General features: G+C 44.8%; 1 protein-coding gene across 5 annotated transcripts in view; it reads right to left on the bottom strand.

The window, feature by feature from the left end:
- Positions 1–4,454: 4,454 nt before the first annotated feature.
- Lrrc8b (leucine rich repeat containing 8 VRAC subunit B) overlaps positions 4,455–21,838 on the bottom strand; it is a 73,357-nt gene continuing 55,973 nt past the window's right edge. For all 5 annotated transcript variants that reach the window (XM_031337072.1, XM_031337071.1, XM_031337074.1 and 2 more), the window contains 3 exons: positions 20,386–20,484; positions 15,016–17,177; positions 4,455–8,668 (listed from right to left, as the gene is read on the bottom strand). In XM_031337072.1, the coding sequence (XP_031192932.1) occupies positions 8,396–8,668; positions 15,016–17,154 (2,412 nt within the window). In that variant the 5' untranslated portion in view covers positions 17,155–17,177; positions 20,386–20,484 and the 3' untranslated portion in view covers positions 4,455–8,395. The remainder of the gene's footprint in view (positions 8,669–15,015; positions 17,178–20,385; positions 20,485–21,838) is intronic.

Raw genomic sequence — 21,838 nt, 5'->3', positions numbered from 1 at the left:
TCCTCCTCCTCCAAGGAGCTAAGTCCACAGGAGAGGGTGGCATAGCAGAACTGTGTGAGGAATTCATTTTGCAAGTCTGAGATGCCTGCCAGAATTTTCCTATAATAAATCAGAACTTGCAGGGACTAAATCTGTAACTTCGTCCCCAATAAAACACAAACTGGGAGTTTCCTTAGCAACTGGAGGCAAGACCACAGTGTTAACAACTCTTCAATAGACAGGGGCCCTAGGCTACACTGCCCAGTGGAGCTCGCCATCCCTGTGAGAGCAGATATATGCAAAGCTTTAGGTTAAGCCTCTGAAATAGAAGCTATGCATGCTTCCACATATGCAGTTTAAAAATAGTCATTTGGATAACATATTTATACCAAAATGTGTTTAAAATGTGTGTGTATACTGGCATGCACTTGCATAGCAAGTATTTTCCAGAATATTCATGTAGAACCCTCACAGTAGAAAGGGCATTACAGTACTCAAACCCCCAAAACTTCTAAGACGCATGACCTTGGCAGTGTTAAGAGAATATAAAGGTAGAGATTTGGTGCAAGATTTGGTCTCTAGCTTAAAACCCAGCTGCACTATTGACTTTCTGTATAATCTAACATATAGTCCAATATGGCAGTCACATTGCCTGAATGAGTTTTTTACCTGTTAAATGGAATTCCTGCCTATTTACACTTTAAGCATCAGCAACATCCATGAAGCTTATGCGAGATGCTCTGGACATTCTCAGTGATGGTAGCCACTGAAGATGCTTTTGAGAGCTGGGTTGCTTATGAGTGAAATGGGAACAGGTCCTAAGTCATCGATGCCCTGTGCACTGGAGGCAGCAATGCCCAGTGCATAAGAAGATATGTTTGTAACTGAACGGGGTGTAGCTTGTTAGTAAACACGCTGGGCCTGGTGAGGCAGGAAATATGGCTGCTGATCTTCCAGACACAAAGCTTTGGCTAACTGCATGCTTGTCAGTTGTACTCGTGTGTGTGTGTGTGTGTGTGTGTGTGTGTGTGTGTGTGTGCGACACTCCTTCCATCAGCAGGAGGATTATGATCCCCCTCAAACACTGACCTCCTCTTGGGAATCTCTTCACGGTGCCTTCTTGCTGGCAAGTTCTATATCTGCAGAGCTAGATTAGAGGGTGGCTCACCATCTCAGAAGACAGAAACTAGGATATGGAATTGGACGACACTGGGCTTTCCCATTGCACAGAGCAGCTCCCCAAGAAAGGCTCAGTCCATTGTGAAAAAACTACTTTGATTGTCCGCTGATGGCTTTCAAAAGCTCTGAGACCTCTATGCACTGTGGCCATACCAAGGCAGGGATGTGACCCAAACCTTTTGGAGACAGAAGGGCAAGCACCTCCTTTCACACAGCTGCCATTTGATACCTAGTGGTGTGGTTGGGTAACTCTGGGAGGGAAGCCTTTCTACTTTACTCTCTAACACCTGCGAGGCTTTTCGAAAACAAAATCTCCTTTTAATTAGTCGCCTGCTAACTCCTGTTGAGAAGGAAGCAGTTGTGGCCAAGAACAAGGCACCATGTGCCAGGCCAAGCCGAACTAGACGTTAGCACATTTGGACAGTTGCCTAGGGCTGCTAATCTACAGGGTTGAATGTCATTAGAATAACTGGGGATATGGGGCCAGTTAACTCCAGCTTTCGGTTGCAATTCTGTAGGTTAACAGATTAAAAAAAAAAAAAAAAAAGGAAATTGGCTCAGATCCCATTCAGCATACTGAGTAAACTCTATTCTTTCAGATTTTAAAAACATGGCAGGAAACTATCTTCCAGGAAGAGAGACTGGTGAAAATATTAATCTTGCTAAGATAAAGCAATGTGTATCTACTTAATGTTCTTGGAGATGGGATTCAGGCATGGCAAGGATATGTAAGCTTGGAACACAGGCTGGGTGAGGCTGATCAGCCCTGGGTGCAGAGGGGACGAGGAGAGGTGTTATTGGAAGGAATGTGATCCTGGAAGGGAGGTGGCTGGGCCGAGAAGGGGAAGTGCTTGGGAGAAGAAGAGAGATCTAGGTACTGGTGGGTGTCCACATGGGGAAGAGGTTGTCTCAACAGTTAGGAATGGATGACACAAAGACTGAGCTGTGAGATTTCTTTCTCCCTAGACCTCTAAATCCCCACTGGCCTCTTGTTCTACTGCAGAATTGTATTTGAGAGGGCAATGGACATCAAAGCCTGTGAGTTTTATTCAGAGAAAACCAGTTTTCATCCCTCTATCAAATCTACATTGGCTATTCAAACTATGTCTTTCTTCTTTTAATTGGGCATCCAATTCTTCATGACTCCCGGGGCTCACACCTAGTCTTGCCCCCGTGCCAGGAAGCACCACATGGTGCATTCTTTGTGCATCTCATGTGAGATGGAGTGATTGAAACTGAGGCCGGGGTACAGGAAACTAAATCTGAGCAGGAAATTGGTTTAAGGACCACACCAGGCAGGGAGTAGACTGTAGAACAGCTGCTCTCTGGCTCAGGCTGCTTTATAACCTCGTAGGTATTTTACACATGTGGTGTTGGGGCCCTCACTCCATGGGTGAGAAGCTTGGCCAAAATAATTGTACATATTGTCAAATCATTTCCCCTGTGTTTATGGATGCCACTTTAATCAATAACTTCCAGAAGAGAAGTTACCAGGGGAATTTAGAATGTGGGACAACAGAGTGCTGGATAGAAGTTTCTCAGTGAAAGTGTAGTGAGGGAGTGGGGATGACCAGGGCGCTTCTGTTTTCTGTTAGGTCAGGTAGCATGAATAGCATGTTCCCCCAGTGAAGAACCTGGGGCCACATTGACTATACAGAGAACTTCTAAGATGCTCTCCTCTCAGCAGCAGAGGGAGGTAGAGAGTAAAAAATGGTGTGTGTTGAGCCCTCTGGTGAGCACGGCCACAAGTCTGCATTAAATACTTAGAGCCTCAGCTCAGCGCAGGCTTGTGTGTCACGACACAGAAAAGCTTGTTCATCAAGGGTTGAGGAGACAACAGAGGGTAAACGGAGACTTTTTTTTTTTTTTTTTTTTTTTTTTTTTTTGGTTTTTTGAAACAGGGTTTCTCTGTGTAGCCTGGCAGTCCTGGAACTCACTCTGTAGACCAGGCTGGCCTCGAACTCAGAAATCCATCTGCCTCTGCCTCCCAAGTGCTGGGATTAAAGGTGTGCACCACCAGTGCCTGGCCTAAATTTTTAAAGAGTTCACACTTGAAAATGGCTATTCTTCTGATCCTTTTCTGGCTTATGGCTACTTGGAGGACCAGGGACTAGGGACCAGCAAGTGGGAACAGATTTGAGGGAAGAAAGCAAAAACTGAACAAAGCTGCAGCTCCAGAGACTGGAACCCAGCCCCACAGGCACCCACACTGCCTCCCTTCCTCAGTCAAGCCCCTCACCACAGTCCTGAGGCGCCATCTTGGACGAAGGAATCAAACACTGCCATGAAGAAGCCCCTGGAACTGCAGGCTCCTGGCAGCTGCTGGTCCTGATTCACCTAAGCACTTCCCAGAAGGCCATGGGAGCCTGTGACCTTCTAACTGTTTTCCATTTCTACACTTAGGGGAGCCAAGAGGCCAGAGGCAATCTACAATCCAGAATACTTTCCTCTGTACTCTGTTTCAAGATTCACATATTCCCACAGAGTGTGCCCAGTGGTTACCTGGGCTCTGGTGTGTGTGAACATACTCATGTAACAGAGTGAAAAAAGGGTTGTGTTTGTGTCTTTGTGTTTATGTGAGTGCAGGTGCTTGTATGTGAAGGTTAGAGGATCTCAGGTGTTGGTGGCCCTTGAGCTTCTGGGTACTCTCCTGCCTCCACCTCCCATCTAGCTGTAGGAGTGTGGGATTACAGATGCAGACCACCATGTCCAACTTTACTCGGACGTTAGGAACCCACACTTGGATCCTCATGTGTTCATGGCAAGGGCTTTCCTGCTTAGGAAAGTTTTTGTTCCAAACATCAAACTATCACATGCATAGTTTGTATAGTAATTCTGTTTTCTCTCCTGTCACTAAGCTGGTTGAGAGGTGTCTGTTTTGGAGCTCCTTAGATCTCATTATCTGGCACACTGCTCAGTGCTGCTATTAACAGCACATGGACAGGTGCCAAGAAGAGGAGGAGGCAGAGCTGGCTTTTGAGCATCTAACCTGAGACGCCCAGAGGAAATGTGGGAGCAGTACGGGCTGAATAGCCATCAGAGATTTGGCACAGATTGCTCCTTCATCAAATCCTTGCATATGCCAATGAGGCCACCCACAGTCCAAGGTTTGCTACTCTGTGGCCATGGCTGCATAGTCAGAAAATCCAACGATCGAGACTTATGTGCAGGCATGAAAATACATCATGTTATTAAATGATAGTACAGCTGTGTGAGAATCGAGAGATGGCAGTTGGTGTTGGAAGCTGAGCAGAAAGAACAAGGCAAAAACAAAGCAGTCAGTTTCTAGCAATTCGTCTTACTTGCCATTTATTATAAAAATGTAATCTTTTTACACAAAAGATACTTTAAAAACAGCAAAATTTACCCAAATCTACCAAATGTAGGGATTTGAATCCAGGGGCCAAAAACATGGAACATAATCATACATTTATCTAGTAAATCATTCCAGACACACATTTCTGAGTATATGGTAGAAGATAAAAGAGCAAATGCCAGCCTCCACTGGGAGCTAATAAAACAAAGTATCTCTACCCAAGATTGGCCCATCCTTTTACTTAGAATGAAACTTAGAATTTTAAGTCTGTACAGTGTTAATATAAAGATAGACACACAGCAGATATGAATGCAGACACATCCATTCTAACCCTACACCATTTTTGTATTTAAAAAATTGCACCGTTCCTGTTAGATATAACGAACATGCAGAAGGCATTCGTAATTGCTTTTCTCAGCTATGGTGTATTTTGTGATAAATTAAGTTCAACTAGAAGCTGTCTCAGCTCAGCACTCTGACTCATATAATCTGTTAATACTTCAGTGTTGATGAAATTGTTCATATTTTAAAAAGAAAGGTTTGGAGAACAGAGTTTATAAAGTCCACTGCAAAAGGTACATAGCAGAAACTTATCACCAGATATAGATGCCGTGGACAAGAGACAGGAAGGGCACTGTTCTGCAGTCTCCCCTGATTTAGCACAGCATACAGGTAACACAAGACACTATTACACACAGGACATTCTGCAGCAGTTGCTTGTTTACACTGTCGAAATATATATAATATATATATTTCATTCAGGATGCAAAATAAATCTTCCTTCCTCTCTCTAATTAGTCTTTTATTTTTCATATTCTAATGCAATATGCAGTTCATTAACAGAAGAGAGACCAGAAGCTGGATTCTTACAAACAGGCATGATCAAGCTCAGGCGTCACTGTTACTATAGCACAAATTGACTGCTACTGTACAGTGTCCATCAGATTCAGTGAGCAGATGGATCAGAGCTACGTGACTGTGGACATGGAAGAATTTACTGAAAATATAAGGAAAGAGTGTCAAGTCCACAGAGTAAGTGTTGGCTATTTTAATGAACCCATCAATATTATGCAGTTTTAATTAAACATGGTATCATAATTATGAAACACGAGCAGAACCACTTCATGGTCAAAGAATAATGTTATGTGCATAAACCACTTTAGTACACAGTGGTACACAAATTAGAGCTTGCCATTATCACTGAGAGCCCAATGATTTCATGTACCCTGATTTAACCTGTTTATTAGTAACAGAGAAATATGGTAACACGCAGGAGGTTAAAATGAAAATTCAGTATCAATATGCTGCAGAAATCCACCCTGATGTAGATGGGGAGAAAACGCCACTTTTGTGGGAACACATGGTACTTTCTCAAACTAGAGTTGACTTTATGGAAATTGAATACTTCATGATTAAAAGTAATGAACTAAAAAAGTTGCTATCTTCAATAACCTCTTGCAATTTTTGAAAAAAACATATTGAAAACTGAAATTTACAAAAGTGAGGCTGTACATCTCTCTTTATATTTGTGTTAATATGCAAATGAACCCATATTATTTTAGTATAGGCCAAAATTTTGTTTTTGATCCTCTACATTTGGTTTTTGGAAAGAATAGTTTCATCATGAGACTTTAATCTTATAATTTGGAAGATTTTATTTTCTTCAGTAAGGTGACTATCAATACTTAGGTTAGCAAAGCCAGTGTTAAGACAGATCTCTGTCTGTCAGGTGGTAAATGTGTTGTCCATTGTTTTAGTGTTAAATTTAAAAGCTACCTCAACAATGATGTATCAGTGTTAAATACAAAAGACACTTTAAAACTGTTGTATCAAGTGCAATATGGCTTCCACCAGTAACAACAGCCTTGTGTGTTGAAAGTGGCTCACACCTCATGATTAATCCATCCAGGGAACTGCTTTGAGGAGGTAGACCAGTTAGCCAATGATGCATACACTGGAAAACAAAGGCACGGGGAATTTCTCCTTCATCAAGGGTAGGCTTAGAAAGTCTGAATTGGTTAGGCTGGAATTTTTTTAGTACATATGAAGCATGGTTGATAGTACTGAAACCTCGCTCACATTTATGTTGAAAACTTTAGACAATTCAACTTTGGAATTGGTCAACATGATGATTTTACTGGGAAATATCAACCATCAACTCACATTATTAAAACAGTAAAAATAAGAAAAGCCTGGCTAAGCCAGGGCCTGCCCATGGGGCCCCAGTGAGAGCCAGTTATGCCTAGGTCCCTGAGAACTTGGACATTCTAACAAAGGCAAGCTTTGCTAAGATGTCTCTTTTAGTCTATCCATAGTGTTAAGCAGTTTAGGGCCTTCAGTATATTCTTTGAAACTAACTCTACTCAGGTTTCCTCCATGAAATTCTCTTTTCAACATCAGGCATATATGGCAACTAAGAGCAGAGACATCTTTATCTTTCTAGAATATTTAGAAGACGACATGCCACAGCTCTGTGTTAGGAGACTCTTTGGAAGTGTTTCCAGTTTTTTTGTTGATGCAGTTAATCGATTACAGCTATGTCCAAAAAGAGGTGGGTTCATAATGCCTAGACCTAGGAGAGAAAAACATACTACAATGTCCACTTCCCCAGTGTGAGCCAGTCCGTTTTATTTATTCAACAATATGCATGATAACAAAGGGCCAAACACAAAGTTCTTTGTCAAGAGGAGCTTGATGTATCCCAGGGGTCACAAGGCATCCTATGAGATGGATGTCAGTTTAATGGGCTCAGTTAGATTCTGAATAGACAGCTTCTATCATAATCATATCAAGAGATCATGCAGATGGGGGGAAACCCTACATCTTACAAAGTATTTTCCAATCAATTTTCCAATCTACATCTCGCCCTCTCCCCTCGGTCGCAGTTTTTAAGTAATTGAGGGGTTGTACCTGTACTCTTCGACAACAAGGAGAGGTAGGTGATTCAGCGGCCCTACTGTCCTCTCACGAGGAAACCCTCAAAGACATTAGGGAGCAAACACAAGGCTTTTATCGTCCAAATTGGTTGCAGTAATTAGGTGTGAGAGTACAAAAATTTTTGGAGCAGAATGCATACAAACATGAGAATCATAATCAGCCCAAAACCAAGAATCATTAAACTCTTACAGAGATGCACATGTTCATTGCTTACAAAAAAGTGTTCTCGTAGATGTAGCATCTGAGATCATACAGTAGAAAATATTTTATATTTCATATAAAAAATTTTAACATATTTAAAAAGGCTTTGATGATAGATAAGAAGACATTTTGAGAATGCATTAATTTTTAGGATGCTCAGCAGAGCACATGTCCTAGAAACACTGGCTCCTGTTCTAGGCAAATGCCAAATATAAGCACTACCCCAGGACTATCAGAGAAACCCAGATGAAGATTCCAGCAAAATGAGAAAGGAGCAGAGAAGTCAGCCAAGATGGAATTCTGCCCAGTGTGATACATGCTGCTTAAAAAATGAAAAAATATAAATCAAAGCCAGTGGTGAGCATACATCAAGGAGATTTATACTAACAAGTCTCCATGGAGTTAAATATCAGATTACAAGGTCCCGTGAAAACATGTATGCAAATGTGAAAACATGTATGCAAGTAAGTAAGTGGTTGAGAGAGAGAGAGAGACAGTCCTGCAGATAAAACGTGAAAGGTAAGGTTTCTAGACCAGCATGCCTCTCAACCCACCTTCAATGTATACTTTTTACATCTCAATAATTTAAACATTCGTTATTCACAAAACTCCGGTGTTGATATCTTTTTACTACTTGGTACAGACACTCGGTTATTTGGTAAGATTTTTGGTTATGGTGTATTGTAATCATTGGCCATCTTTCATCTTTATAACTTAGAAAAGTTTATTCTCCTTTCCTGGGGCCTTTTTAGAACTGCTTTTGCCTTGAGTCTGATCTTTAGGCTAACATTTATCTAAGCAAGTTTGCAAACGTTCTGTCACAGGAAGTGGAAGAGAATTAAGCAAACTGTCCTCAACAATCAGACAGCTCCTTTTCAGGGACTGACACCCTTCCAGCTCCACAGGCAGTGTCTCTAGGTAGTTACCAGCGAGTTCCAGGTGGGTGAGGTTTGACAGCTCTCCCACCAGAGGGGACAAATCTGTTAGGCTATTTCTTCCCAGGAGTAGACACTGAAGCTTCTTGCACTGGAACAGCCCGTCTGGTAGTATCTCGATCTACAAGGAGAAAGGAAGTAGGTGAAGCCAGTTTTGACTGGCTCTGGTAGCACATTCATGTACTCATCATGTTCCTGTACCCTCTCTTCAAAAACACAGCTGCAGCTCCACAGGGAAGGCATAGCTTTGCTTGTAAATTTAATGGAGCAGTGGCCAGTGCCTCTGTGAAGATCCACGCTCTCCTGAGTAATGGACGTATGATTTGGTTGCAAACACTCCTAATGTGATTCTTAAAGAGAAAGCACTTATAGATTAAAGAAAATAAGCCAGTAACCAGGAGAATCATAATTACTGAGAAATAAATTACTCCCCAGAGTCCTCATAAAGAACTTATTATCAATGAGCAATGCTCAGAGCCCCCGAGGGCAGGCAAGACTACATCCTAAACTGTTTTTCTTAGAGAATGAAACAAAAAACTTATTTTTAGTAGTCAACAGAAGCAGAGATGAAGAAGGCACAGGTAGTATGTACATGTGTTCATCACCTCCACACTCCACAGACACACTCCACACTCCACAGACACACTCCACATACTCCACAGACACACTCCACACACTCCACACTCCACACACTCCACACTCCAGACACACTCCACACACTCCACACTCCACAGACACACTCCACACACTCCACACTCCACAGACACACTCCACAGACACACTCCACACTCCACAGACACACTCCACAGACACACTCCACACACTCCACACTCCACAGACACACTCCACAGACACACTCCACACTCCACATACTCTACACTCCACAGACACACTCCACACTCCACAGACACACTCCACACTCCACAGATACACTCCACAGACACACTCCACACTCCACAGACACACTCCATAGACACACTCCACACTCCACAGACACACTCCACACTCCACAGACACACTCCATAGACACACTCCACACTTCACAGACACACTCCACACTCCCCAGACACACTCCACAGACACACTCTACAGACACACCCCACAGACACACTCCACACTCCACAGACACACTCCACACTCCACAGACACACTCCACACTCCACAGACACACTCCACACTCCGCAGACACACTCCACAGACACACTTCTGAGCGTCTGCCCTTCTTCCTGTTCCCTCACATCTATGATAGGATTCACGTATCACTGTGAGGTAATGTCAAATACGGTAAATAACCTGCAAACTGGGTCAATCTTTCCCTGAATGCTCTCCTACATGATGAACAACAGGACATCTACGTGTGCAGTGGAATGGATTCAGCATGCAGAGACTTCCAAGGACGATGCTGAGCACATCCCATCTCATCAACTCACTGCTCCACTGAAGCCTTGCAATGGAGGAGCAGACCACAAAGCTCATCTATATTGGTTTGTGACAATGTGGGATTGCTGTTAGCTCTTTGGTTCAGGAAACAGTGTTGTTGTGAACGGATGAGGGGCACTAAGCAGTTCTCTGATGGCATAATGTAAACCCGCTGAGCCAGCTGCGATGGTTCAGAGTCTCCTCCAAAGGTTGCTTCTCATGTAAAGTCAAAATCTCAAAAACTGCATTAAAAGACCATTCCATTCAAAACTCCCCTCTTCTACATATTCCCTCCCCCCTCAGCCAAATCTGAAGTTCCCACTGCTATGCCTAATGTCCATGTTGATCACCACTACACACTGAGATAAGACACAAGCAAAGGAAGGTCTGCATGCTTACTGCATTTCTTCTCAGGCACAGATGTAACTGTTACCTGAATGTGTGGATTCAGCACTGAAGGATGCAGGTGGAGCAGAAAGGCACAAACCAGCTGCTTTGAAAGCTATTCCTGTCAGAGCTCCTTGTACCTCAGAGTTGGGTCCTGCTTAGACACGCTCAGCTGGGACTGGGGAGACATGCTAACAACGGGGAACCAAGTCTCAGGGGTTCCCCAGCACTCAGGAAACACGTACTGAATGGCTTCTGTGGGTGCCAGCTGCCCAGGTTGTGGGATGCAGTGCTGAGCACCACAGGTTGTGGGGTGCAGTGAGGGATGCAGTGATGAGCACCACAGGTTGTGGGGTGCAGTGTGGGATGCAGTACTGAGCACCACAGGTTGTGGGGTGAAGTGCTGAGCACCACAGGTTGTGGGGTGCAGTGCTGAGCACCATAGGTTGTGGGATGCAGTGCTCAGCACCACAGGTTGTGGGATGCAGTGTGGGATGCAGTACTGAGCACCACAGGTTGTAGGATGCAGTGCTGAGCACCACAGGTTGTAGGATGCAGTGCTGAGCACCACAGGTTGTGGGATGCAGTGCTGAGCACCACAGGTTGTGGGATGCAGTGCTGAGCACCACAGGTTGTGGGATGCAGTGCTGAGCACCACAGGTTGTGGGATGCAGTGCTGAGCACCACAGGTTGTGGGATGCAGTGCTGAGCACCACAGGTTGTGGGATGCAGTGCTGAGCACCACAGGTTGTGGGATGCAGTGCTGAGCACCACAGGTTGTGGAGTGCAGTGCTGAGCACCACAGGTTGTGGGATGCAGTGCTGAGCACCACAAGGGGCTCTCGGCTTTTTTGTCTGAGGCAGCCTGCATGAAGACAGCCTCTGAGCTGTGGACATTTTGGGTGGGACAGTTCTGACTGTGGGCCTGTACACTGTAATGGTTAGCAGCTTTCCTTGTCTCTAGCTGCCAATAAATAACACTCTTCTCCCTGGTTTTAACAACCCCAAATTATCTTCAGCCAATGTCTGTTGAGGGAGCAGAGTCAGCTCTAGTCTGGAGAAGTAGTGCACACCAAGGATGCCTGTGTCCCAGGTGGCAAGGAGAGCACACCAGCACGCACCGCAGCTGGGAATCTCATAGTCCCCTTCTTCCTCCAACCTCCTGTGGCCCCCAAATGTGTAATGACATTTTTTCCCTAGGTGTTCATCCTGAGTGACTGCCGGCACCACTCTGCCTATGCCACTAGATTCCCAATCTTCTCCCATAGCTCTGAGTTTGTGGTGTGTGTGACTGCTGAGGGTCCCTAAGAGAGGAGAGGGATGGCACAAGGATGCAGAGGCACCAGGGTCACTGAGGTGGCGTCTGAGGATTGCAGTCAGCACCAGCTGAGGTGCATGGCCCTAACTTAGCTACTCTAACCTGAGGTTCCTAAGTCAGGAAGGAGCCCTGCTAGGAAGAGAAGCCTTCCCTCCAATTAAGTAATTCTATCCTGAGCTAAGCTATTTACATTAAAAAAAATTAGTTAACCTTGAAGTTCATAGCACCAAACACATTTGGCTTAGAGCAGCAGGTTTTGTAAACATGATTTGTGGGCTGGGATGTCCCCTAGGTGTTAGAGTGCTTGTCTAGCAGGCATGAAGCTCTGTGTTCACTGTCTAGGTGTGTGTAAACAGTCGTGTGGTGCTGCCTGCCTGCCTGCCTATAATATTAGCATTGCATAGAGGCAGGAAGATCAAGAGTTCAAGGTCACCCTGGATGGTGTAAATCTGGAGTACTTGATATCCTATTTTCAAAAGAAGTTCTATAAAATTGTACGTAATTCTCTGAACATGCCCCTTTCCTAGCTGCATCATGCATGACCTTTATGTTTTTACATTAGTAAAACATTAGAACATTGTTAAGGTATGTTCCATGGAATACTCGATCTTCCTACAAGTTCCTAAGAAAAAGGAATCTTGCTCAAATCCATGTGGTAAATCATGTCTCCTTTTGGAGAAGCAAAGCGTGTATTCACAGGTAAATAAAAATTGATTCAAAAAGACACACTGGCTGTTTCCCATGCAAACCCTCTTACTCTCCTGTGTAGAGGCTCTGCCATGAACACTTGTCCCTGGAGGACTGCCCTGGCTTGGGGACTCTCTACTCATAGCTTGGTGGAAAGCTTGCTATTCAAGAAACAGACACTATCTTATTCTTGTGTCCCCGGGTCCCTTGCATCAGAGAATGGTGTTCCAGATGTGAGAATGCGATGTTCACATTTGAACTTGAGACTGGCACTGTTGCAGAGAGGAAACGGCAATGACACGGAATCCCTTCAGTGGGAGGCAGGGACTACCATAGTTTCTAGGGCGGCGTCTAGGCCCAGCACAGTCGTGAGAGTGCTGTTAGAACTGTAAGGCCGTGCTTGATCTCAGCTCTGGTTCTTTCTTCTTGACTATTCTCCAGGTTTGGTTCTGCAGACTTCACTTTCCAGTGATACTATGTGCTGCTTACTGTCCTCGTAGTGTCATCTTACTCATACTATAATAAACCCATTACGAATGCCTATTTTATAATTTTCATGAATACTTCAGTTTCCTGTACAGAACTGTGAGAATTTTAAGATTAGATGGTACTTCAATATTGGCATCTCCACCTGAAGCATGAACTCCCCCCCCCCCTTTCTTAACCATTATCCCATTAAGTGCCTGAAAACCAGTCTAGATGGGTCCCATCAGCACCTTCTTCCCATCAAAGGCACATTCAGTTTCCTGGGGACGGTGTGGCCAGATGAGAAAGTGTACCCTGACTTTCCATTCACTAACATTTGAAATATTTGAACATGAATACTGCAGAATATTCTCTCTGCCTCTCCCCCACCCTCCCACTGCCTGGCCAAACTAATTTCTTCTTACAACAATATTTTTTTTTTTTAAAAGTTACTCATTCTTTCCCAATTCCTAGCATACATTCTGTTAAAGAAAGTTTCTCCTGCGATCTTCATCTCTCACCTCTACTCTCTCTGAAACACCTTTCCTCAAGTGCCCTATCTACCTACCTACCTACCTACCTACCTACCTACCTACCTACCTATCTATCTATCTATCTATCTATCTATCTATCTATCTATCTATCTATCTACCTATTTATCTATCAATCATCTATCTACCTATCAATCATCTCTTTCTCTATCATCTATCTACCTAACTCTATCTATCTACCTATCTTTATCTATCCATCCATCCATCCATTTACTGTATGTATTTATGGGGGAGGATGCACGTGAGCCAAACTAATGTCTTGGTCAGAAGACAACTTGTAAGAAATATCTTTCTTTCCTCCCACCATGAAGGTACTTGGGCCTTACACTCAGGTTGCCAGGCATGGTGGAAAGCACCCTTCCCAGCTGAGCCGACCTAACACCTTTCTTTTGTGACTCACTGCCTTTGATTAGAGTTTACTGTGTGCATAGACATGGGGGTGTGGTGGGGAACCACAGGGAAACCTCCACCCTGGCGTATCCTCCTCAATGGTCATCCCAACCCTTTGCTCTTTATTCTACACTCTGAAGGAAGTGTTCCTGGCCCATTTACAGGTGTCATGTTCACCCCGGGGTGCTTAGCGATAGGCCCTCTCAGGTTTCGCAGAGGACCCATACAAGGCTATACCATTCTACTTTGGCCAATTAGAAAGCTAAGACTTTCCTATGCTATAATGTATCCTCCTTTGTGTGTGATAACACTTTCAGACATGGCCAAGAAGTTCAGAAACTCGGCATCAAAAGTATCAGTGGTCTCAATTTGCTTAATCATGTCCCACAAAGCATAATGGCTGTTTTTAATTTGGAAAAAAATACGAAGTGTGTGTGTGTGTGTGTGTGTGTGTGCGTGCATATCTGCAGAGGGCTGTCATACAATGCGTATTTTAATGGGCTTTTGGATAACTCATGTATACTGCTAGTCTGAATTGCTCCTACTGTAATCGTAACTCTCAAACTCTAAGGGATTTCCCACTTATCATAGGAGGGGCACACTTCTTTTATGTCTGAGTCTCAGCATTTTGAAAGGACAACACAAGCTCCCTTCCTTAATTATTGTAAATTATGGTTTGTGCTTAAATGTGGATGCTGGAGAAAGACTCCAGGAAGCCCCTGGCCGCACATTATGGAACCGGGCCTTTCATTTTGAATTGCCTTTTTAGATACACATGTAGACTGCAAGTATTTTTTTTTCTAACTGTGTAACAATAAGAATTTATGAATAATTTATAGTACCACCAGTTTAAAGGGTTATTTTTGGTAACATAAAAAAATTTACTCAAATTTTCTAAAATTTGGTAATTTCCTACTTACCTAAAGCTTTCTAAATACTCAAGATCTTCCCAAACAAAAGTCAGCTATGCTACCACTAACAAATGAGTTTAAGTGCTTTAGCAGTGGTATCTGTGCAGGAAATGAGGGGAGAGGATGAATGGAACACCTGCTGAGCGCTGTTGTCCACAGATACCCGTGAGATGAAAATCTGATGCTCAGGGCTTTGGTAATTTATCACGGTCACAGGGGACGAGGCTCAGCCGGGATAAGGCTCAGCACAGACGCCTGTCCACCAGCTTCCCCGTGCTAACACACCTCAAGCTCAGCATAGCCGCATACTGGCTGACGAGAGGAAGGACAGGTTTACTCACATTATTGTTGGTCACAGCAAAGTACTGCAGATTGGTCAGGTACTGGATTTCCTCCGGAATGAAGGTCAGATGGTTATAGCTTAGATCCAAGTAGTGGAGTTTGGTGCATAGAAAAAGCTGCAAGGGCAGACTCTCGATGTTGTTGTGACCCAGGAAGAGCTGTTCCAGGTTAGACAGAGCTCCGATCTGTGCGGGGATGTATGCGATGTTATTGTGCCAGAGCTTCAGGCAGGAGAGGCTTGGCAGGTGCTGGAAGCTGATGATCTCCTCTACTGTCTTGAGGTTGTTTTCCTTCAGGTCCAACTCATGCAGGTTGTTCAGGCTAAAAATGGAATGGGGAATGCGCTCCAGGTCACAGCTGAGGAGCTCCAGGCTTCTCAGATTGACCATCTTCTTCAGGTTGTTCAGCACGACCAGTTTGCTTCCCTCGTTATCAAGGGACAGCTTCTGCAGGCAGGGCAGCAGGTCTGTCACCACCTGAGGGATCCGGGACAGGCTGCTCTTCAGGTAGAGGGTCCTCAGGTTCTTCAGGTCCTGGAAGCCCTCCGGGTGCATGGTGCTCAGCTGCTCTGGGAGAACGCAGCCCGACAGGTACAGTTCCTTGAGATTCTTCAGGTGGAACACCCAGCGTGGAATCTTCCCCATTTCGGTAAATTTCAGGCGGAGGATTCGTAAGTTCTCCTCTAGAAAGGCCAGGGCAGGATGGTCGACCACCAGGGACGAATGGTACACGTGGAGCTCCCTGAGGTTGACAAGCTGAGAGACAGCAGCTGGCAGCTTGACCTCAGGGATGAGCTCCAGGCTCAGCACTTCCATCTCTGTTAACTCAAAGACATTATCTGGAAGGCCGTTGAGCATGAAGAGATGCAGCTCGATCTTGTCCTGGGAGTTTTTCACAAGCTTGCTCTTGAGTCTCTCCACGGTCCACTCATTGTTGAGGTTGATCTGTTTCAGTTTGTTCTCACTGACCTCCGACAGGAAGATGGAGAAGCGCTTGGAGTACAGGGGGTCGTACTGGTCAGCCAGGTGGAGGATGAAGGCAAAGTCGTTCTTGACATCGGGGATATCGCTGTAGTTGCTTTTCTCCCTGAGAGCCTCAAAGGAGTACTGCTTCAAGGAACTCCTCAGCATCCACCACAGGCTGTAGGACGATGTGAGACCGTAAAGCATCACCAGAATGACGTAAAACGAAGCCAGGACCTTGAAGATTTCTGCCAATGAGTAGACACACTGGTAGCGCTTATAGCCTGTAAATGCCTGCACATCGATCGAACAGTCAATTTCAAGAGTTATGTAACTGAGAAAGTACGGGACGTAAGTTATAATAAGGACAAACAGGATGACTTTGACGATTATCTGCTTCAGGTACACCCGGTAGATGATGTCCCTCTGCTCCACATGCAGGCGGAACCTCTTCACTTTTTCAAAGATGGCTTTGGCTTGTTCGCCCTCCTTCTTGTCCAGGACACTAGAAGTTGGGCTTTCTATGCCAGGTGACTCTAAGCCTGGCTGTGGATAGGGCAATGACTGCTTGCTGGCGTCAATGTCGGCAGAGCCCCCTGAGGTTGAGAGCAAGGTTTTGGACTTGGAGAGCTTCAGGGGCCTCACTGACTGTTCGGCCACTGTCTCTGACAGGGCACGTGTGGTCCATGGAGAATCGAAGCACTTGTGGAGGATGGACACAAAGTGCTCCAGCCTGGAGCTGGTGCTGGGGTAGTGAAGCCAGAAGTTGCTGCAGGCTGCAAAGATGAGCGTGTGCAGAAGCACCAGGTAGGGGAAAAACTTGGCGAACCAATGGAGCTGCTTCTCGTAGCAGACAGCATCGATGTAGGAGTACTGCTGCCGATGGAGGTCATTCTGGATCCTGAGCGGCAGCGGGAGCGGCAGGCCCAAGTTAGAAGATGCATTCTCGCTGGCTTTCAGGATGTCCCAAGGCACAGCACACTGATTGTCAAATTCCACCTTACAGGGAAGACAGCACAGAACCCTGCTCTGGGTGAGCTGCAGGGCTCCGGCCAGCACAGCCACCAACAGCATGATGAGGGTGATGTAATACCAGAAGACGTCCCACCACGGCTTCAGTATGTGGTAGGATGACTGGGCGTCCGCTAAGCATTTTAACTCTGTTAGTGTAATCATGACTCCCTTGTAGAGAAGAGAAACTGGAGGAGGAAAGAGAAGAGACACTGCTGAAACCATGTGTGTGTGTGTGTGTGTGTGTGTGTGTGTGTGTGTGTGTGTGTGTTTTGAGGTAAGGCCTCGTGTAGCTCAGCTTCGGACTCGCCGTGAGGCCGGTGCTTCCCCCTAAGCTCCCCCCATCTTCTTGTCTCCACCTTCTAGTTGCTGGGATGACACTGCATGGCCACCACAAGGGGCCAGAGTGTATGCACGTAATGCGAATGCTCATACACACTTACTCTACCTTCTCAGCAGCGAGACCTCAGCAGATGGGAGAAACCCACGGATTGATGGGTGTGGGGAAGGAATATAAGGTTTCTGGTTTTATCTCTAACCTAAGTCACACTGGACTATAAAGTTTGGGGACCAATTGGTGGCATATCTATAAAGGGCTTTGGGGGTAGATCTGAGGGGGTAGATCTTCAGTTAACTTTCTGTTGTGTCTTCACTCCAAGACTGTGTTTACACTGTGTGTCTAAAGCCCCAGAAAGTCCCTTTCCCGATAGAGCCTGTGCCTGGATGGTTGTTTGCCATCTAAGGGTCACTTTGACCCCCTGCAAAGGGCCTTTCTGTGCAAGCTCTGCTTCATGAAAGTGTCCCTCAGGCTTGGAGGACTCTACCCACTCTTCACAAGGCAAATGGCTGCTCAATGAATTTCCCCTTTCTGGCCTTCACTACGGCCTTCACTACATGTAACTTAGTACTTGGCTGTGAAAACCTCAGGGATTTAAAAGAGGAGAAACAACAGCAGTGGCTTAAAAGGGAGTGGTGAAGAGAAGCCCTGAGGAGAACAAAGGGGCTTTGTGTTTAACAGGACAGCACAGAGGCGAAGGGACAACGATGATGGCACTGCCCTTTGCTGATTATTCTTACCCTTCATAACAAGGTGTATTTTATTTTTTCACACTGAGAAGAACCCAGACCTTTTTAAAATAAATGATCTCATCAATAATGTTTCTGTGAACCCTTCTAGTGTGTTCATGACACTCTGGGGTCTAAGGTGAATTTCCTATTTATCCCATGTAACCTTGTGGGACTAGGAATGACAGACAAGGTTACGTGACTGTGGTGAGGCTGAGGCAGAGTGAGAATAAGGGTCAGATCCGTAATGTAGCAAGTCCTCAAAAACATCAATCAGTTCAGCATCACTTATGCCATTTGTGTTTACAAACACTAATTACTAAGATCTAGACCACCTACCTGTAAGATGGCAGAGAGTTACTTCCAAGAGACTGTTTGGATCTTCCATGGCATTTGGTCAGACAACAGCAAGAAAATCACAGTAACTGGCAGGGCACCTACCCTGTGTCCAAGGGCTTCTTCTTGCCTTCCCGAGTGGTAAGTCATCACTTCTCCAGGGCCTCAATGACTCTCTAGGTACCATTTCTCTGGGACCATCTCAGAGAAGCCTCTTTGGTTCTCCTGGAGAGACGGGTGCCCAACCTTGAGTTCTAGGAGTGCCTGCAAGCTAAATCCCAGGCTGGTTCTAAAAGTGCTGCAAGCTAAATCCCAGGAGCCTGTTACGGAGGCTGCTACAGGTCAGTTCTCTCCTGTGTTGACATCCTTGGCATGTCCTGCCCATCTGACCACACATTCTTGCCAGCTTTTCCACGTCTTAAGACACCCCTCGATCCCTCATTTTTCCACCCGGCATGGACTTCTCTGGGAATAGTACCATATATCCAGTTTCCTCTATTTGTCTATAAAATTTGATAGGGCTTCTGTGCTCTCCTCTAGCTTAGTAGCTATGACCCCTGACTCTTTTCATCCTGTCTTCCTCTCACTGCAGCTAATCTTGCTGCTCTCCATCCTGGGCCTGAGAGAATTACACCATGTTAACAGAATGTTCTAATAGTTATTTGGTCACAAAATACTGCAAACTCAATAGAAAGGAATTATAGAAAACACTATTGGATGAAATAATATATAAAAATGCCTTTATGCATTTTAGCCTTGTGTGTACACTGAGTCAGTCATATGATAACCATTATGCCCTAATAATGGCCCATCCTTTGGCCATGCTTTAACTGTGATCTCAGATCATTTGGGGCCATCAGTTTTGTTCCTATTCAGTTAGATCCTACTTGGAACCTAACACCCAGTTCAAGATGAAATGGGACAAAAGAAATGATCAGGAGTGGTTCCCTCAAACCATCTCCTGTGGAGGACCATGAAGAAGGGGTGACAGTCAGCAGGGACAGAAGGGGACAAGTCTGTGTGCTCTGGAGCCTGAAATGACATTGGACACCTGTGGATCAGGCACTACTGTGGGCCACGCAGAACAGCTGGGCTGTGTGGTCATTGTAATGCAGTAAGACACATGGTACAGAGGCTAGGCCTGTGCTAATGGTAACGGGGCTCTTAACATTCTGCGTTCCCTCCAGAATGCATACGGAGTAGCATCGGACCCTCAGCTGAGCTTCTATCTCCCACTCCTCTCTTGCCCCTCCCTGGAGCTGCACAGTTTTGGGGTATGCTAGTACAAGGCATGGGAGGAGATGGGAGTTAGAATGGGGAGAATGGCGAGTCAGGGGCTGCAGGAAAGAGGACTTATACAACAGTGCGGTTTGCCAGTGCTGTGGCGTCTTCCTGTCAGTAACCCCAGCAAGCCCATTGGTTTACCAAGCAGGATTGACCTGTAGGGACCTCATCTGGGTGAATGGGTATTTATGTCTCCTTACAAAAAGTAGCAACGTGCACCTCATGGATGAAGGGACATGTGGGTTTGTTTCAGTGGCAGAACCAGATGGGTAGAAGGTTTATAAAGAAAGGCATGTTTGAGGGGGAAGGATCTCATGTAACCCAAGCTGGCCTAAATTTGATAATGTAGCCAAGGCTGACCTTGAACTTCTGGAAGGATTATAAACGTGCTACCATGCAAGGCTAGAATCATCTAATTTCAGGTCTCTATCCCAGCTGGGTCTCAATGGATAAAATGACTGTCTGCCAGGAACACTACAATGGGATTTCTTGTAATGGAAAGTAAGAGTGGATCATATTTCCAGCCTGAGTATATGATCTTAGTTATTCCCTACAGTTCTTGAGAGTTATAGTCATTTAATATTTCAAGATACTGATACATGGAGAAAAAACAGCATAAGCAATGATAAAAAGATTTGACAGGAGTAGATTGTTCAACAAAGACTTCAAGCCAACATTGACCTACTCGGCACTGTACACATTTATACTTACTATTATGAAGAAAAATGAATCAAATCAGCTATGCTTCAATCGGGAGGTCTACACCTTTTGAAGTTTCTCAGACACACCATTTCTAACTTTGTCTTCATTCTATGAGAAAGCAAAAAGATCTTGGAGACACTATCAAATGTCACACAGAAATACATTTTGTGTGGGTTGCCACCTAGGGTACATGCTGGAAAAGCTCTATAGATGGGATCCCTCCCACATGAACTACACCCTCTCTCTGGACTTCCTTTCAATTTTGGAGAAGTTTCTTGCTGAAATTTCAGTGTGCTTTATTTAAAAATTCACTATAACTTAGTCCTTCCCAACTATTTTACATATGTTAATCTCTTGTCCAGCCTCATACACGTCTTTCCTGTATCTGTCAGCCTGCTTATTGCACTGTGAAATTTCTATACCAGCTTAAAGTCATGTATCTGCTCAAATCAGAATTCTCAGCATTATGAAAATTTAGCTGACTAAGCTCATCAAAAAAGTCACAGAGTAATAACATTATTTTCACATAGGTTTCAGAAATATAGCTGTATTTCCCTGAAGTGATATCATTAGACACAGTCAGCCTTCATTAATATTATTTTACCTTGCAGTTGGTTAAAAACCATCCTTGGCATCTACCTTAATCACATATGGTAGTTAAATTGTACATACATTGATGACCTTGAACTGTAAGAACATTTTTGAAACACTAGTTTCATTTTTCCAGTGCTAGGAATCGAGTACAGGGTCTTTTGATAAGCTAAGCACATGCTCTGCCACTGAGCTTCATCCACGACTTACAATATTTTTAATTGAGCATAGAAATCACACTTTAGTGTCCATGGAACCTTCTTGAGAAGGGTGCTGAGAGAAGGTATCGTCCTTTAACAAGGATGTGAATCTCTACTACATTCATGCTATCTTTAGCACTACTCCTGTGCGGGCTGGTATTACTGGGTATGTTTGGAATTTCCTTCGGGCTTCTAAAGCCACGTATATAGCACTATTAGTTAGAAACTACCGTAGAAAACCAGGCTGTTCTGAGGGCTAGAAAGCACTTTGAATGTGTGACTTCGTAACTGCAGGGAGTATAAGGTACCAGGGGAATGGGTGTGGCCCAATGGTAGAGCATGCATGGTATACACATGTAGCATGTATGAGGCCCCAGCACTGGAAATAAAATGGGTACCTGAAGCTGGTTATAGAGGCAAAAGCAGGCGGATCTCTGTGAGTTCAAGGCCAGCCTGTTCTACGCAGCAAGCTCCATGAGAGCCAGGGCTATAGAGAGAGATCCTGTCTCAACAAAACCAAAAAACAAACAAAGAAACTATTTGATGCATGAAACCTATTTTCATAGTGTTAGCACCCAGCACGACAGATATATGGGCGGATCTACAGACCTGTCGCCAGGGCAACAGCCACCATATTCCCAGAATCCATTGGGTTCAGCTCCCACCTTTAC

Source organism: Mastomys coucha, unplaced genomic scaffold (genome assembly GCF_008632895.1).
Source record: "Mastomys coucha isolate ucsf_1 unplaced genomic scaffold, UCSF_Mcou_1 pScaffold22, whole genome shotgun sequence".
NCBI classification, from domain to species: domain Eukaryota; kingdom Metazoa; phylum Chordata; class Mammalia; order Rodentia; family Muridae; genus Mastomys; species Mastomys coucha.
The sequence above is the reverse complement of the archived record's forward strand: the minus strand, read 5'-3'. Positions and strand labels throughout refer to the sequence as shown.